This window comes from Camelus dromedarius, chromosome 17 (assembly GCF_036321535.1).
Source record: "Camelus dromedarius isolate mCamDro1 chromosome 17, mCamDro1.pat, whole genome shotgun sequence".
Classification (NCBI taxonomy): Eukaryota; Metazoa; Chordata; class Mammalia; order Artiodactyla; family Camelidae; genus Camelus; species Camelus dromedarius.
The window spans coordinates 33176480-33192387 of record NC_087452.1 but is presented as its reverse complement, the minus strand read 5'-3'; the positions used below and the strand labels follow the sequence as shown (position 1 = coordinate 33192387).

Below are 15908 nucleotides of genomic sequence, written 5' to 3'. Positions count from 1 at the left end.
CATTGGGAGCAGGTGGAGTGTCCAGTGCATCTAGTGCAGAAGAAAATGTGACTTCTCACCTCCCAGGCCCAGGGCCCAGAGATGGTGTGCGCTACTGAGGTAGGCTGCAGCCCTTTGCACACCCTCCTCCCCCCCGCCCAGAACTGAGACCCCCTTGGGCTTGATTAAACAGAAACTTGAGGACAGTAGGGGTCTTGAGGCATGTCCAGAAAGGTCTCTGCCCCAGAGGTCCCTCTCCAAAGCTGAGGTGGGTAGGGACAGGCCGGTGGCTACACTTCAGTGTGTCTGTCGCCATTGGTAGGGGCGGGCTGTGGCTGTGTTGGGATTAGGGCTCTCAGAATGCAGAGGCTTCCATGAAGCTATGTGAAGTGCTCATGCGTTGCTGGAGGAAGGAACGGCAGATAACCCGGGCCAGGGTGCCTGTGGGGTGGGCCCTGAGGGCCAGGCAAAGCGCTTGGACTCTGCCTTGGACAGTGGGGACTGCGGCCCGCTCACCCTGTGGGAAAGGCTGGGTGAAAGGCCCGCCTCTGCCAGCGTGGGGCTCGGAGGGGAGCGCTTCCGCCTTTGGCCGCCAGAGAGCGCCAAAGCCCGCGCCGGGCCGATCACGGAGGCTGACGTCATCCGGTCTTGCAGAGGCCGCGGGGCACAAAGGCAGCTTTGTAGGGCGGCGGCGGCTCCGCGCCCGCGGTAGGACAAAGCGGCCTGGGCTGGGGTCGGCGCCGCGGAGGCGGGGCGGGTAGGGGCTGGAGAAGGGTAGGGGCCAGGGACCTGGGACCCCGCCTCCTCACACCTGCCTTTCCCCTAAGCCTCGGGGACGGGGGGCGAGTCCTGGCAGGAGATGAGAGGCTGCAGCCGCCCTAGCCTTATCGGAAGGAGATCAAGGCCCCCCAGTCCCCGTCTCCGCCCTAATCCCTCGGGCCTTTCCTGCTACCCCTGCCTCTGAGGGCGGAGGAGCGCCAAGTGACAGGGAGAACAATCCCACGCTCAAGCCAGGATCCCTTTCTGCCTTCAGCGGTCAGCCCTGGACCCAGCTGAACCCTAGATATGCGGGCGGGGCGGGAACTCCGGTGCCCCGATGCCCGCCTAACAGGAAGCGGGCACCAGCAATGGTTCCTTCCTTCTGTCCTGAGGGGGATCCCTGCACAGAGGGACCATTAAGGGCCTGGCATTGTCTGTCTGACGAACCCAATGCCTCCCTCCCTGGGTGGGCCACACAGGTTTCTGGCCAGGATCTCCTTGTACCCAGCTTGGCAGTGGGTCTGGGTGGGGTCCTGGAAAGCAAGGCTTCCCTGTGTGCAGACAGCAAGGCCCCCACCTGCCCTTGGCCCTCCTACCTCTGCTCTGATTTTGAGAGCATAAGGCTTCATTGTCCCAGCACTGGCGGGGGCGGCCTCTCAATTCATCCTTGTCTTTGGTGGTTGGGAAATTCCCAGCCATGGGGGGGCGGTAGGCAAGGGGGGCATCCCAGGTGTCCTGCACCCCAACAGGAGGGACTGCATGAAGTTGACTCCTGGGGATCCTCTACTCTCTTGAGCGGTTCAGGGCTGGACCTTGGCCATGGGAGAGTCAGTGCTCCCTGGCCGTGTGTCCCCCAGAATTCTCCCAGCCTAAGAAGACCCATCTTCCTGGCCCCACCCATGGGCAGCTGCATCTGTGAGGCTCAGAATCCTTAGACAGGCAGAGCCAGGCAAAGAACCCAGGCTCCTGCGCCCAAACCAAGCCTATGGATCCCAGTATGAGGTGAGCTGTCTCCATGGCGATCCCAGTGGGGACCTCCAGGAGGTTGACCCACCTCCCAGAGAGCGTGCTCCACTCCAAATAGTTGCTCAGGCTACTGATGTGGTAGCAGCCTCACTATTTTTAACCCATTGGGTTGGGGGTGGTAGGGAAACAGCTGGGAAGAGAGAAAGAGACAAGCTCTGAGTCAAAGAGGTCTAAAGAGGGGAGGGTGTAGGGAGACCCTGTGGGGAGGAGCCAGTTCAGGCTGGCAGCCACTTCCCAGCTCCCCTAGCCAGACCCCCCTCACCCCCAGCAGGTGGGTGGAGGCCCAGATGCCAGGTGCCAGGCCCAGAATGGGAAGGGGGCCCCTTAGAACTGGAGCTGTCGAGGCTGCAGGGGCTGCCAAGGCCTGCAAGAACCTTTATCATGTTCCAGGGCAGCCCCATGGCTTCTCCTGATGTCAGAAAGTCCTCCTACTTCCCTGAGAGCCCTTCAGAGTCATCCTCCCCAAACCCAGAGTGCTAAACCATCCACTAAGGCTGGGGAATACAAGCCCAGACTCCAGCCGCCTGGCCTGTGGCATGGCCAGCCACGTCCTAGTTGCTCTGGGAATCAGGGAGAGGGCAGGGGCAGGACTGCTTTGGTTTCTCCCCTTGGAGGAGACATAGCCTCACAGGTGATCTTATTTAGGAGAAAAATCAGTTTGACATTCCTGGGCAGTGACTGTGTTTTCTGACCTCAGAAAACAGGTGGAGGGAGTCAAGGCCTGAGTGGCTGCTGCAGGGTCAAGGAGGGGCCTGAAGTCTCCCTTCTCTGTCAGCCGCCATCCTTGCCCAGGTCAGCAGGCCCAGGAAGGTGGAAGGGCTTCCTGCGGGCACAGTATCTCTTGCTTCCCTGTGCCTGTCCTCTGCCAGCCATGGGGCCCCCAAGAGATGGTGGCTGCTGGAGAATCCAGAGCCCTGCAAAGAGGCTGGTGTTACAAGCTTCTGGGGCTTCACAGAGGAAGATGGGTGGTGAGTGGTGAGGAAAAGTCCAGCAGGTGGCAAAGGGGGAGGGCCTGATGGGCAGAGGGTAAAGCCCGAGCTAAGTCCTGGCAAAGGAAGAGCTGCTACCTCCCAAAAATGGCGTAGCAGGAGCGCTGGCAGGGTTAGCCAGGGCTGAGCCGGCGGGGGCGGGGGGAGAATGTGAATGCCCGGCTAAGAGCCTGGGATGTCCCCAAGCTTCAGCAGGCTCTCCAAGTGAGGAGCTGGGATGGGCAGGGTGCTGCATTGGGAGAAGTGGTAGGAAAGATCACGGGGACCCAGCCCAGGACCCGTGAGGAGGGCAGGGGGAGGAGGTGGGGCCCTGTCCTGTCTTAAAGGAGACAGAAAGGCCTCCTTGAGTTGGGAGCTTGCTGCAGGAGGGTGTGGGCACTGCTGGTGGGTGTTGGAGACTTGTGGAGTGAGAAGACTGAGGAGTCCCCAGCGAATGTGGAGGGACAGGGACGGAGGTTCAGGTAGAGCATTGTGCTGGGGGTAGGGGGTGGGTAGGGGATTGGTGGGGGAGGGAAGGGGACAGAAGAGGAACCAAGCCTGAACAAAGACCCCATGAAGCTGGGCTGGAAGAGGCAGCAGGCCAGCATGCCACAGGATGCCCAGCGCCTGAGACGGCAGAGTGCACACCTGGGTACCTTGCAGTGTGCCAGATTTGCCTGGCCCACTGTATACAATCTCGGGGCAAGTAAGGAGAGTGATCAGAGAGGTTCAGTCTCCCCCCTAAGGACACACAGCTGGTGAGCAGCAGAGTCAGGATTCAACCCTGCCCCTCCCTGGCTGCTAAGGGGGTTGACCCCTGGGGAAGACTCCCATCCACCCTTCCAGAGCATCTGGAACCCCCTGCCCAGTACTTCTGGGAGGCTCTCCCCAGCCTAGGAAGGAAATGTAGCACTTATGTTAATGTATGTTAATGAGTAGAGTGCCACCGGAGCCTGCTTCTGCAGCATTCCTGGCACCTCCTCCCCACCCCCTCCCGGGCTATGGAGAAGGAGGGGAGAGGGAGGCCCCACTCCCAGCCCCCTCTTCTCTCTCCCCAGACCCTCCCCCCGTGCTGGGCAATGAAGAAAACAGGAGTGAGTGAAGAGCTGTGATGTGGCTGGTGATGGGGGGGCTCCCCCGTCCCGGAGGGGCTGACCTCAGCCAGGGAGGAATGTGCAGGAGGCGGAGGGCAGGGGTGGAGCGAGTGGGGGTAGGGCCCCAGCCAGAGACCCAGGGTTCCTAGTGGCCCCTCCCTCAGCCCCTCCATCTCAGCTCTGACATGGCCCTCAGAAGGGAAGGGAACAGGCAAGGAGGGGAGGAGCTGATCTTTCCAAAAAGGTGGGCCAGGGGTCCTCTGAGAACATGGAAACCGGGCTAGAGGTGGGGTGGGGGCAAATACCTGGCAGACCCTTCCAGGGAGATCCCCTGGGGTGGGCAGCAGATTGCCAGGGAAGTTAGGCCTCAGCTGGGCTCTCCAGGGCCCACTTCCCACCCCCCTACCCCTGCTTCCCTATTCCCCAAGCCTAAATCCTCCGGGTTGCACGTCCTAGTACCCACGTGGCTGCCCGGAAGAGGGAAAGGTCGAGATGTTGGAGCCATCAGCCTTGATGGCTAAAGCAGGTGTGAGTGGGAGCCAAGGCCTGACCCAACCCAGGCTGGGCACTGGAAGGGTTGGCTGTAGCCTTCCTCAGATGGATGTCCTACCCTAGCCCGGCCACAACACCAGAGTCCAGGCAGGATGCCGAGGGGCAGGCCCAGCTGGTGATGAGGGGTGGGGAGGCAGGTGCTGGTGTCGGCAACACTGGGACTTGGCACAACAGTCTAGTTATTTCCAGAAGGAAAAACCAAGGCCTTGGCAGGCTGTGCCACTGACAGTTGGCACCAGGGACCCCAGCTGCCTCCCTTGGTTTCTTCTATTCTGTTGAGACCCAGGCCCAGGCTGCCTTGATTCCAGAATCCTTGGGGACTTCCAGAGCCCACTGTGACCCACAGCCAGTGACCCTGCCCTGTAAGGCTGCCTCCATGAGGTCCCTATTCAGGGTCTGCTCTGCTGGGACCTGGGGCTAAGGAGCAGAAAGGAAACCTTGTGGGGCTGGGGACAACTTGAGCTCCCCGCTCTGGGGATCTTCCTTCCCGCCCCAGGGACGGAAGCTGGAAGGCAGTGCCAAGGGCTCAGGTGGGCCAAGGACAGCTTAGTCCCTTTGGCTGGTGGTTGAGTTCCAAGGTGTTGGGAAGATAGTTGGGGGTCCTGGTCCCATTTTCCACTGTGGACACAGGGTGGTGGGGGATGCAGCAGAGGCTGGGATCCTGGGCCTGAAGAACTAAAAGGAGTGGGGGCAGGTAGGGGGCACAGCGCGGGTGGGTGGGGACCTCAAAGGCACTTGCTGATCTTGGCTGCTTGGGTGGAAAATTGTAAACAGCCGAAGAATTTTGTTTGCTTGCACGGGGCCAGGGGAGGCTGCCCAGGTCCAAGGCAAAAGAGCCTGGGAGGAGGGAGAAGCCACATCTTGGAAGCCCAGGAGCTCAGGCTGGGCTGCGTCCCTCCACTCCCTCTCCTGAAGGCCCCTGGTCCTTCCACTGACCACCACCCTCCCTGGCCAACCAGCCAGCCTGGCCAGGCCAGGAACTCCAGGTCCTGAGGCTCAAGAAAGAGGGGCATGGCCGTACCCTGGCTGGGCACAGACACTTCTACTCCAGGGGACTTGGCAGGAGGTGGGCAGCAGAACTCTGCATGCTTGAGGTGCCCTTACCACCTCCCTCGCAGACCCCTGAGCAGCTGCTGATCAGCCTTGGGGAGGTTGGGAGGAGGATGCATTTGGGGGGCATTGAGGAGCAGACACCCACTCTTAAGCCCTGGTCTGTTCACCCAGGTGGACCTGAGGGCCCCACTCAGCCACTATCAACATTCAGCCCCTCCAAGGAAGTACCCCTGGCAATATAAATAGTGTGTGTCCACCAGATAACTTTAGGCCAAAAGCTCAGACCCTTCCCAGCTGAGATGTAGGAGCCCCATCCTGTCCGTGAAGTCCCCTTGGCTTCTCGCTGGTGGAGCAGTTCCTCCCCCCTGCAGCCTAGGAGGAAAGACTGAAGTCACCACGGAGGGGCATGCGCCCAACCTCCCAGCAGAGACGTGGGACTGCCTGTCCAGACTGGGTCTCCGGATGGGCCCACATTCCACAGTGCAGAATAAGTAAGTCTTCCCACCTGCCCCTCTCCAGCCCTCCTCTTCCACCCCAGACTGACTGTCATCACAGCCATTGCCAGTCAGGTAGCAGAAGTACTAAGTAGCCCAAGCAATGAGGAGGGACTGGCGCTGGGTCTTGGGGGCCATCAGATCTCTAGCTGAGAACCTCCTCCCCTGACCTCTGACCAGCCCTTCCCAGCCGGCACCTGGAACTGAGGAGGCAGCTGAGTCCCTCATTACCTGCCTCCAGCTCCCCAGCTGTGGAGGGACAGGTGAAAAACGCGAGTCCCTGGGGGTACCCGTCGTGCTGTTCCCTCTGCCTGTTGCACAGAGCTGCCTAGGGCTGGTCCCTGTTGCTTCTTCCTCCTTTGCCTTCGCTGGCTGATCCCCCTTGTGGGACAACTGCCTGGGGCATCCTATTGCTGTGAAGCCTGACAGGAGAGGGGTCAGCCCTACCCGCCTCTCCCTTGTGCCCACTCCACTCTGGCCCAGCCACCAACTCCAGCCGGTTCCCGGCTGCCTGCCCAGTCACCCGATCCGCCCCGTAAACTTGACGGCAGCGTGTGGGGCGGTGGCTGGCTTGGTGGGGGCGGGGGCTGCTCCTTAAAGGAGCCGTCAGAAGGTGCCTTGGGGCCCCTGGGCTTCTCCCCTTCTCCAGGGTGAGAAGGGGCTAGGGTGAGGAGGTGCTGCTACCAGAGCTCTCGGTGGAGTGTGGGAAGGCAACCTGGCGTTTTGTGGCATCGCAGACCTAGAAGAGGCCGTGGCAAGTGTCAGTGAAAGGAAGGAAGGAGGTGGGAGTCCTGGGGTGGGAGGGGTCTGAAAGCTGCGGGGCTCAGTGGGGGGAGGACAGGTAAGGGGTTTGAGGTGAGCTGGTGCTCCAGCAGCTGCGTCTCTTGCTTGATCTCACCCCAGGACCTTGCCCCACGCTGGGGCTCCTGTGCCCGGCACCTGCCCTACCAGTTTCTGGGGAGGAGGGTGGGCACTGCAGCCAGAGCTGCCCTATCCGAGAGGTCCAGGGAAGGGCTCTGGCTCGGAGAAGTGGAGGAGCTCAAAGGAGGGCCAAGACCGGAGGGAGGGAGAGGAGGCTCAGGGAGAAAGTGGAGGGAAGTCAGCTCACCCGAGCTAGGGGTGAGAGGCTGCCTCAGGCCCTTGGCTCTCCCCCACTTGATTCTCTAGGGTCTGACGTCTGAGCTCACAGAATTTCTATGTGTGACCAGCCCTTCCCGCTGCCTTCTGGGGTAGGGAGGGACAGAGAGGTCAAGCTCGAAGCTGAGGCTGCTGGATCCAAGTGGGAGCAGCTCCCAAGTCAGAAACTGAGGCGTCTGCCCAGCCCCAGGGGCCCAGGCCCTGGGTTTCCCGGCAGCACTTCTCGGGAGTGCGCCAGAATTGAAGGCAGTGATCGATGCTGCAGTTATATGTGCTCACTTGCATGTCCAGAGAGCCGTGCATACACTTGTGCACACACATATGTGTAATGCACACATAAATGCTTACGAAGCATTCACACCATACGGACATGTGTACACTACATAGCATGCATACAATGCCGTGTGTGTGCACGTGAATGCATGCCACACCTACATGTGCAATACAACACACATGGCACATGGTCTCACATGTGCACATATACATACACACTGTACACATACACACACCAGAGGTGCATGATACATATACACAAAGGGACCCTCCGAAACATGTTCATACTCAAAGATGCCCACACCATTGGCTCCAGCCCCAAAGGTGCCTCTGTTTCTCTGTGGTCCTGTGGGGGCATAGCCTCCTCCAGAGGCCTGACCCCCCTCCTGTTACTCTCACAACCAGGACTGGCTTGTTTTGCTCATTGCACTTGGTGCCTCTTAAGTGATTGTGCCAATCTGAGTTCTCGTTGGCACTCTGCCCTCTCCTGCAGGGGTACCTTTTCTGTGTGCCCCAGTGCCCCCAGCCCCAGGCTGGCATGAAGTAGGCGCAAGGAGTTTGTGAATTAATGCCTGTGAGCGATTTACAGGAGGGCGGGTTGCTGGGGAGGGTGACGTGGTGGGGCGGGCGACTGCCAGTGTGGGGTTGACCCCGAGGGTGTGCCCAGCGTGGGTGTGTCTGTGATTGTGGCCAGGCCGGGCACCCTCTGAGGGAGAGGAGGGCTCGGAAGCGGAATGCGACCCCCCAGCCTCTTTCCCCTAGGGGCTGTAATCTGATCCCTGGGGACTCCCCCCCCAGCCTCCCGCCCTCGCCCTTGCTGCAACTCCTTCTCTTCCAGATCCCGGGGCAGAGTCCAGGGAGGCTCAAGGCTCCTCCACGCGCGCCCGCTGAACCCTGAGCGCCCTAAGCCTGAGCTGCGGGGATGGGGCGGGCTGAAGCCGCCGCCATGATCCCGGGCCTGGCCCTGCTCTGGGCGGCAGTGCTGGGGGGTGCCGCCCCCAGCACCCCACGCCTTCGCCTCTCCTTCCAAGGTAGGTGCACCTGGCAGGCGGGAGGCCCTAGCTCAAGGTGGGCAGGAAAGGGGCCCTGTGTGGGTAGGGGACATTGTGTTTGCTGTTCCCCTGCATGTGTGCCACTGGTTTGAGTTGGACTGGGGGCACTCTCAGGCCATCGCCAGTTAACCCTTTCCTGGCCTCAGTCCCCAACCTCTCTGCCTACATTTTTCTTATGCTTTCCTAGGAAGACCCCTTCTGTCCCCATGGCAACAGATCCTGTCTCCATCCCATCCTCTACTCCCAGGGAAGTTGAGGCGTGGGGGCCGTTAGAGCCCCCTTCCCACACCCCCTACACAGGGGGTTACTAGGCAGTGGAATCACATTGAACCCAGGCTGGTGGCAGAGAACCCTCTGCTTGACTTTGGGGTTGGGGTTCAGGCTGTCCCTACCTGCCCATCTACCCCAAACCCTTGCGTCCTCCCCCCTGTGCACCGGTCTGGAGATACTGTCTGAGCGCGCCCAGGGGCCAGGTCACACGTACAACCTTGGCCTGTGAGAGAGAAAACAAGCAGGGCCTGGGGGAAGCTTCTAGCATGGCCCGGTAATCCTCAGTGGTGTCCCCACCCTGCAGAGCTCCGGGCCCGGCATGGTCTCCGGACCTTTAGGCTGGAGAGGACCTGCTGCTACGAAGCTTTGCTGCTGGATGAGGAGCGGGGACGCCTGTTTGTGGGCGCCGAGAACCTCGTGGCCTCCCTCAGCCTGGACAACATTAGCAAGCGGGCCAAGAAGGTGCCAGGGACCCCCAGCCTCAGCACTGCCCCAGGAAAGAGCCCTGGGACCCCGCTCCAGGCTGCCTGGAGCGCCCTGGGAGGACGGGCCCACTGAGTGGACACCCTCAGCACAGTCTAGTCCCTGACCTGTGTTCTCCCTCCCCCAACCTCCCCATAGCTGGCCTGGCCGGCCCCTGTGGAATGGCGTGAGGAGTGCAACTGGGCAGGGAAGGACATTGGTGTGAGTGCCGGCTGCCCGGGTGGGAGTGGGGAGGGGCAGCCCCTCACTCTGGAGACAGGCAGTACTGAAACAGAGGCCTGCCTGTTCTGGCTGTGAGGGGTCAGTAGGGTCGAAGTAGCTAAAGTCAGGAGGTAGTGAGTCAGGGTGGGGGCTCACATGATTCTTCTCGGGGACCTCTGAGTCACAGGGTGCAATGCCGGCCTCAGTGCCCCTCTGCATCCATTCTGGTGAAAGGTGGGCTGGGCTGGGCACCTGAGTGCCTGTAGCCCATGTTAGTGTGTGTGTGGGCTGATGCAGAAGAGAGGAAGGGGTGGGAGTGCCACCAGTGAGCTGGGACCCTTTAAGGCCACCTCCCTGGGGGAGGCCTCATTGTTCCTGCCCACTAGACTGAGTGCATGAACTTCGTGAAGTTGCTACATGCCTACAACCGCACCCACTTGCTGGCCTGTGGCACAGGGGCCTTCCACCCAACCTGTGCATTTGTGGAGGTGGGCCACCGGCTGGAGGTAAGGCCAGATCTAGGCTGGGAGGGAGGTTGGGAGGGTCAAGAAGGGCCTGGCAGGAACAACTCCCCCCTGCTTCCCAGGAGCCCGTGCTCCGCCTGGACCCTCAAAGACTAGAGGATGGCAAGGGCAAGAGTCCTTATGACCCCAGACATCGGGCTGCCTCCGTGCTGGTGGGTGAGTCCAAAGTCTGGGACCCCGACAGAGCTCTTGGAAGCCCTCAGAGAATCTAGCACCGCACCAAGTCCCAAGACCCTCCTTTGAGCCCCAGGGATCCCCCACAGCCTCACTGACTCCGCAAGAGCCCCCAGAGCTCCATAGCCCCACCAACTCATCCCAAGAGCTTGGCTAAGCAGCCCCTACCCCATCTGCAGGGGAAGAGTTGTACTCTGGAGTGGCCGCAGACCTCATGGGCCGTGACTTTACCATCTTCCGCAGCCTGGGCCAGCGTCCAAGTCTCCGAACAGAGCCACATGACTCCCGCTGGCTCAACGGTGAAAGGCTGATGGGGCTGTTGGGAGGGGGTCCTCATACCCAGCAGAGCAGGTGTGAGTAAGGCCCATAAAGGGAATCAGCGATGCGTGCTCACCAGGTACCTACCCTAGGTCAGGCCCTGCACTGGGCATTGGGTCACAGGGCAGACAAGATCAGGATGGCTCATGCCCTCAGAACAAATACATGATAAGATCAGTTCCAGTGGCCACGAGATAACAATGAAAGAAGAGAGAAGAACAGAGAAGGAAACTAGGCAGTGGTAGTGGTGGTGGGAGGGTTGGGGAAAGGAAGACACTCCGCTGAGGAGAGATGTGAGCTAATTCCCAAAACATATGAAGGAAGGGCATTAAGAGCATTCCAGGCAGAGGGAATAATTAATTAGTGCAAAGATCCTGGGGTCAGGAACAAGCCAAGGAACAGATTCATAAGATTAGCAATGATAAGGGGCCTGGACTGTCAGGATAGGTTAGAGCCAGGGTAGATACTTGGAGAGTGATGGGGCCCAGTGGAGTATTTAAAGCAGGAGTGGGGGCATCTGCTTCCTGCTCAAGAGGCAGATTCATGAGTGAAGGTAAAACCAGATACCCCATATGCCTCCTTTTTTGGCCCACTGGCATGGAGAACTGCCAGGGGCGAGGTAAGACAGGCCTGCCACTGACCAGGGTCCCCTGCCAGTGGGCCTAGGTGGCTATGGTCTCTGCTGCCCTCTTGTGGCTGCTTCTTGACTAGCAGGCCCTCATCCTCTGGATTTTGTCCACCGGGAGCACCATCTGAACTCTGTCCTGGAGGCTGGGTGGTCAGATGCTGCCCCCAGAGGGATTCTGCAGGATGAAAGGAAGGGGAAGCAGGGCATGGGTCTCCTAGTGGGGGGCAAGGCCAGGACCTCGCTGACCCCATGCCTTCTGCGGTGGCCAGAGCCCAAGTTCATCAAGGTCTTTTGGATCCCGGAGAGCGAGAACCCGGACGATGACAAGATCTACTTCTTCTTCCGTGAGTCAGCAGTGGAGGCCACGCCGGCACTGGGACGCCTGTCTGTGTCCCGAGTTGGCCAGATCTGCAGGGTGAGGACTCCCTGGGCCACATTCAGTGACCCTGCCACCGCCCTTGTGCCTGTCTGTCCGGGCCTTGCCCTTATCCCCTGCCATTGACCCTGCAGAACGATGTGGGTGGCCAGCGCAGCCTGGTCAACAAGTGGACTACATTCCTGAAGGCGCGGCTGGTGTGCTCATTGCCTGGCACTGAGGGTGATACGAACTTTGACCAGCTCCGTAAGTGCCAGGAGTGGAGGATGGGAATGCAGGGCCGCAGACCCTGGAGCCTGGTCAGGTGCTCCGGGCTGTGCACCCTCCCCCAACTAGATGCCTTCCCACAGAGGATGTGTTCCTGTTGTCCTCACGGGATCGCTGGACCCCACTGCTCTATGCTGTCTTCTCCACATCCAGGTGAGGTGTGGGAGGTAGTGGGACAGGGCTGGCTGGGCTTGACCAGAGCCCCTCACTCCACCTTTGTCTTTACCTGCAGTAGTATCTTCCAGGGCTCCGCAGTGTGTGTGTACAGCATGAATGATGTGCGTCGGGCCTTCCTGGGACCCTTTGCACACAAGGAGGGGCCCATGCACCAGTGGGTTTCCTACCAGGGCCGTGTCCCCTACCCCCGACCTGGTATGGTGCGTAGCCCAAGGATTCCCACCACAACCCACCTCAGGGGTAGAGAGCTTAGCCGGGGATCTTCTTGGTAAATGTGGTTTCTTCCCGTTATTTTGGGTGGGAAAATATCACCTTCATCAGGCAGGGCTCCTCAGGGGAAGGCTGCATTTCCCCCTCAGATTCTCAAGGGCAAGGCTGGGGCTCCTCTCTCAGATTCCCAGGGCAGGGCTCTGTCCAATACTGCCCCCCACCCCCGCACCCAGGTTCTAGGAGGTCTCCTGCGGAGGGCTGCCCACCAGGCCCTCATTCCCATATCCTTATCGTGCCTCCCTCCCTCACCCCACCAGTGCCCCAGCAAGACTTTTGGCACCTTCAGTTCCACCAAGGACTTCCCTGATGATGTCATCCAGTTTGCCCGGAACCATCCCCTCATGTACAATTCAGTCCTGCCCATGGGGGGGCGCCCTCTCTTCCTACAAGTGGGTGCTGGGTACACGTTCACCCAGATTGCTGTGGACCGTGTAGCAGCTGCTGATGGACACTATGACGTCCTCTTCATTGGCACAGGTCAGAGTCCTGCCATGACCACCCACAAAACCCAGCCGAGGCTTTGGCCTGTTAGTGGAAGCTCCTTCTGTTCAGTCCCATTTCCATTGGGCTATGCCCCCATCTTCTGGATGATGCTAAATGGTTCCAGCCCGCATTCTTCATTGTCCCAACCATGCTGAGGGTGGAGGCCTCTGAAATGAGGTCTCTGGCCCTAGCTGTCAGGGAACACAAGTAGTCACTCACCCCCTTTCATCCCTGCAGATGCTGGCACAGTGCTGAAGGTGATCTCCGTCCCCAAGGGTAGCGGTCCTAATGCTGAGGGGCTGCTCCTGGAGGAGCTGCACGTGTTTGAGGTGAGGCCTAGACCCCATTGCCTGGCGTACCCCCACCCCGCTGAGCCCTGATCCCAGTGTCCCTTCTCCCTCTCAGGACTCAGCCACTGTCACCAGCATGCAAATCTCCTCCAAAAGGGTAAGTGACCAGAAGTCTTGGGGGTGGAATGAACCTAGTGTGTTCCCAGGCGCCCCCGCCCTCATTCCTCCCTTAGTAGTTACAAGCCCAGGTTCAGTTCCAGTACAGGCTCTGCGTTCGCTAGACTGTGACCTGAGACCTTAGTGTTCCTATTTGTCAAGCGGGGGAAGGGATCTCTGACCGACGGGAGGTGTGCACAGGGCCACCCTCGGTCACCCCGGAGCTCCTTGTACCCCTAGCACCAGCTGTACGTAGCATCTCGGAGCGGGGTGGCCCAGATCCCGTTGCACCGCTGCGCTGCCCACGGCCGCGCCTGTGCCGAATGCTGTCTGGCACGTGACCCCTACTGCGCCTGGGATGGGGCTGCATGCACGCGCTTCCAGCCCAGTGTCAAGAGGTGGGCAGGCAAGGAGGTGGGCTACCGGGAGGGGATCTTTCGTTGCCCATGGCTAAAAGAAAGGCTCACGGAGGCTCCAATGTCCCCCCGCCCCCCACCCCCCAGGCGGTTTCGTCGGCAAGACGTAAGGAATGGTGACCCCAGCATGCTGTGCTCCGGAGGTGAGTGCCCCAGCTGCCCCCACCCCTCAACCCTTGAAGATTCTGCCCCACCCTGCCCTGCTTCGCGTGATTGACAGTCCTTTGCCCCCAGACTCGTCCCATCCTGCGCTGCTAGAGCGGAAGGTGTTTGGCGTGGAGGGAGGTAGCGCCTTCCTGGAGTGTGAGCCCCGTTCCCTGCAGGCGCGTGTGGAGTGGACCTTCCAGCGCGCAGGAGAGTCAACTCACACTCAGGTGAGCCTCCTCCCACCGCCCCACTCCCAACTAGGGTCTTGTCCCGCCCCCGACATCCAGGAAGTGCCCCGCCCTGACTAGTAAGGCCCTTGGCCAGCTCCGCACGTATGGATGAGGTTCAGCCCCACCCAGTGAGTCTCGACCCAACCAGACCCCTTACTACCAGTTTGGTCCCTTGTCTGCACTCCGCATCCCGGTGAGACCCCACTCCTCTAACTAGGCTCCCGACACCCTTACCAAGTCCGAGAGAAGCCCCGCCCTCGCCCAGCCCATTGAGGTCCCTGACCCGCCCGTCACGTTCAGGTGAACCCCGCCCCGTTCGGGTTTCCACTTGTAGTTCACTGGCCCCCATGACCCTAACCTTCAAATGTGTCTCTGCGGGCACCCCTGTCCCACTCCTGCTCTGCCACCATTGGCTATTTGCCTCTCGTTCCACGCTGAGGCCAGGAAGTCCAGTTCCCGACCCTGAAGCCCCGCCTCACGCTGGCCCCGCCCACAGGTGCCGGCGGAGGAGCACGCTGAGCGCACAACGCGGGGCCTGCTGCTGCGTGGGCTGCGGCGTGGGGATTCGGGGGTGTACCAGTGCGCAGCCGTCGAGCAGGGCTTTTCGCAGCCGCTGCGGCGCCTGGCCTTGCATGTGCTGAGTGCTTCGCAGGCCGAAAGGCTGGCCCGGACGGAGGAGGCTGCGCCGGTCGTGCCGCCGGGCCCCAAGCTCTGGTACCGGGACTTCCTGCAGCTGGTGGAGCCAGGTGGTGGTGGTGCGAACTCCCTGCGAATGTGTCGTCCGCAGCCTGCGCCGCGCTCACCGCCTCCGGAGCCCCGGAGGAAAGGCCGCAACCGTCGGACACATGCCTCGGAACTGCGTGCTGAGCGGGGACCGCGCAGCGCAGTGCACTGGTGACTTGTTCGTCCCCACGCCGGGGACTGGGGAGGAGGCGACAGGTGGGGGAGGGGGCGGCCAGGCCGTGGGAGACAGCTAGGGGCCCTGCGCACTGCGGTTCCTGGCTGAGGGAGGCACCAACCGACAGGCCCTAGCCAAGGGGCAGCCGTGCCCGCTTATTTATTAACAGAGGATAATCTTTGAATGTAACCCCATTAGGGGCGGCCCAGGTGGGCACAGGGTTGAGCTGGTCGGAAGGAGGCAGAGAAACAGGGTTCACGAGCAACGACCTGGGTGGGGGAAGGTGCCCGGAATGCCCACCTTGGGGGAAGGACCACCTCTTGGGGCAATGAGCAGAAAGCTGTGAACAGGCGTTGGTGGGGGTGGGGCAGCCCGATTGTACTAATGCAATAAACACATTATCAGCTGAAGCTGAAACGGCCTCAGCAGAAAACTACTGTTCCTAGTGTTACCCACCCAGGTTTCTGGACTCTTTAATCAATAGAAGTTGAAAGGCCTGACGAGAAATTCAGCAAGGCTTTATTGGGATTTCTACTGCAGCAGGAGGGAGTGAAAACAAGCAACAGGTGCCCTTGCTCCCTGGCTCAGGGGAGGGCCAGCTGTTCACTTAAATGGGGTGAGGGTAGGAGCCAGTCCATGGGTGGGCCATAGGGGTGGCTTAAGCGCTCTGCCCACTCCCCTGGTGGTGCTGTGTGCAGGGATCATGGATAGTACCCTGCTTTTGCTCCAGACACCTCAGAAGTGGCAGTCCGGTTTTTGGTCTTTTTGTATCTGGTTCATAATTTGCTCCTGCCCCAAGTGTGCGTGTGTGCAGTTATTTTTAGTCCTTTATAGTTTCTTTGCATTCTGTTGCTCAAGATGTTTCTCCAGGTGCAAACACTGGAGCAAAGGGTCCCAGGTCCCAGCTAGTCCTATTCTCCCAAGGGATTCTACACCCCTTATTCTTAAGGGTTTAGTAGCTGAAAGTCTATTTTTCTGAAACTTCTCCCTGCTGGCAAAGGGTTGCAGATCCTAGACTACGCTAGAGGTGTAGAAGTCCCTCCCTGTTTTAAGGACCTGTAGAGGCATGGGCTATACCCTCCACTGGAATGGGTTGATGTCCTTGAGCTGTTGTTACTGAATTAAGTTGTATGAACTCTGCTTGGGCCCTAGCCTGGCCGGGGCTCTCTGCCTCAGATGGGGAGGGTTCTTTGTTGGGGTTTGAAACCGAAGG

At 60.3% G+C, this 15908-nt stretch overlaps 1 protein-coding gene across 5 annotated transcripts; it reads left to right on the top strand.

Annotated features, from left to right (window-relative positions):
- Positions 1-84: 84 nt before the first annotated feature.
- Positions 85-15131, top strand: SEMA3B (semaphorin 3B). Of its 5 annotated transcripts, none has more exons than XM_064496519.1 (18): positions 85-99; positions 8174-8366; positions 8962-9119; positions 9279-9341; positions 9728-9847; positions 9928-10021; positions 10219-10338; positions 11255-11400; positions 11496-11607; positions 11712-11781; positions 11861-12005; positions 12333-12552; positions 12796-12887; positions 12964-13005; positions 13245-13402; positions 13508-13563; positions 13655-13794; positions 14294-15131. In XM_064496519.1, the coding sequence occupies exons 2-18, from the start codon at positions 8258-8260 to the stop codon at positions 14693-14695; spliced, it is 2247 nt and encodes a 748-aa protein (XP_064352589.1). In that variant the 5' UTR covers positions 85-99; positions 8174-8257; the 3' UTR covers positions 14696-15131. The 5 variants fall into 5 exon arrangements, with proteins under 5 accessions (XP_064352589.1, XP_031326244.1, XP_031326247.1 ...); XM_031470384.2 differs by lacking the exon at positions 85-99 and adding an exon at positions 5803-5922; XM_031470387.2 differs by lacking the exon at positions 85-99 and adding an exon at positions 5819-5922 and having other exon boundaries at positions 11864-12005.
- The last annotated feature ends 777 nt before the right edge of the window (positions 15132-15908 follow it).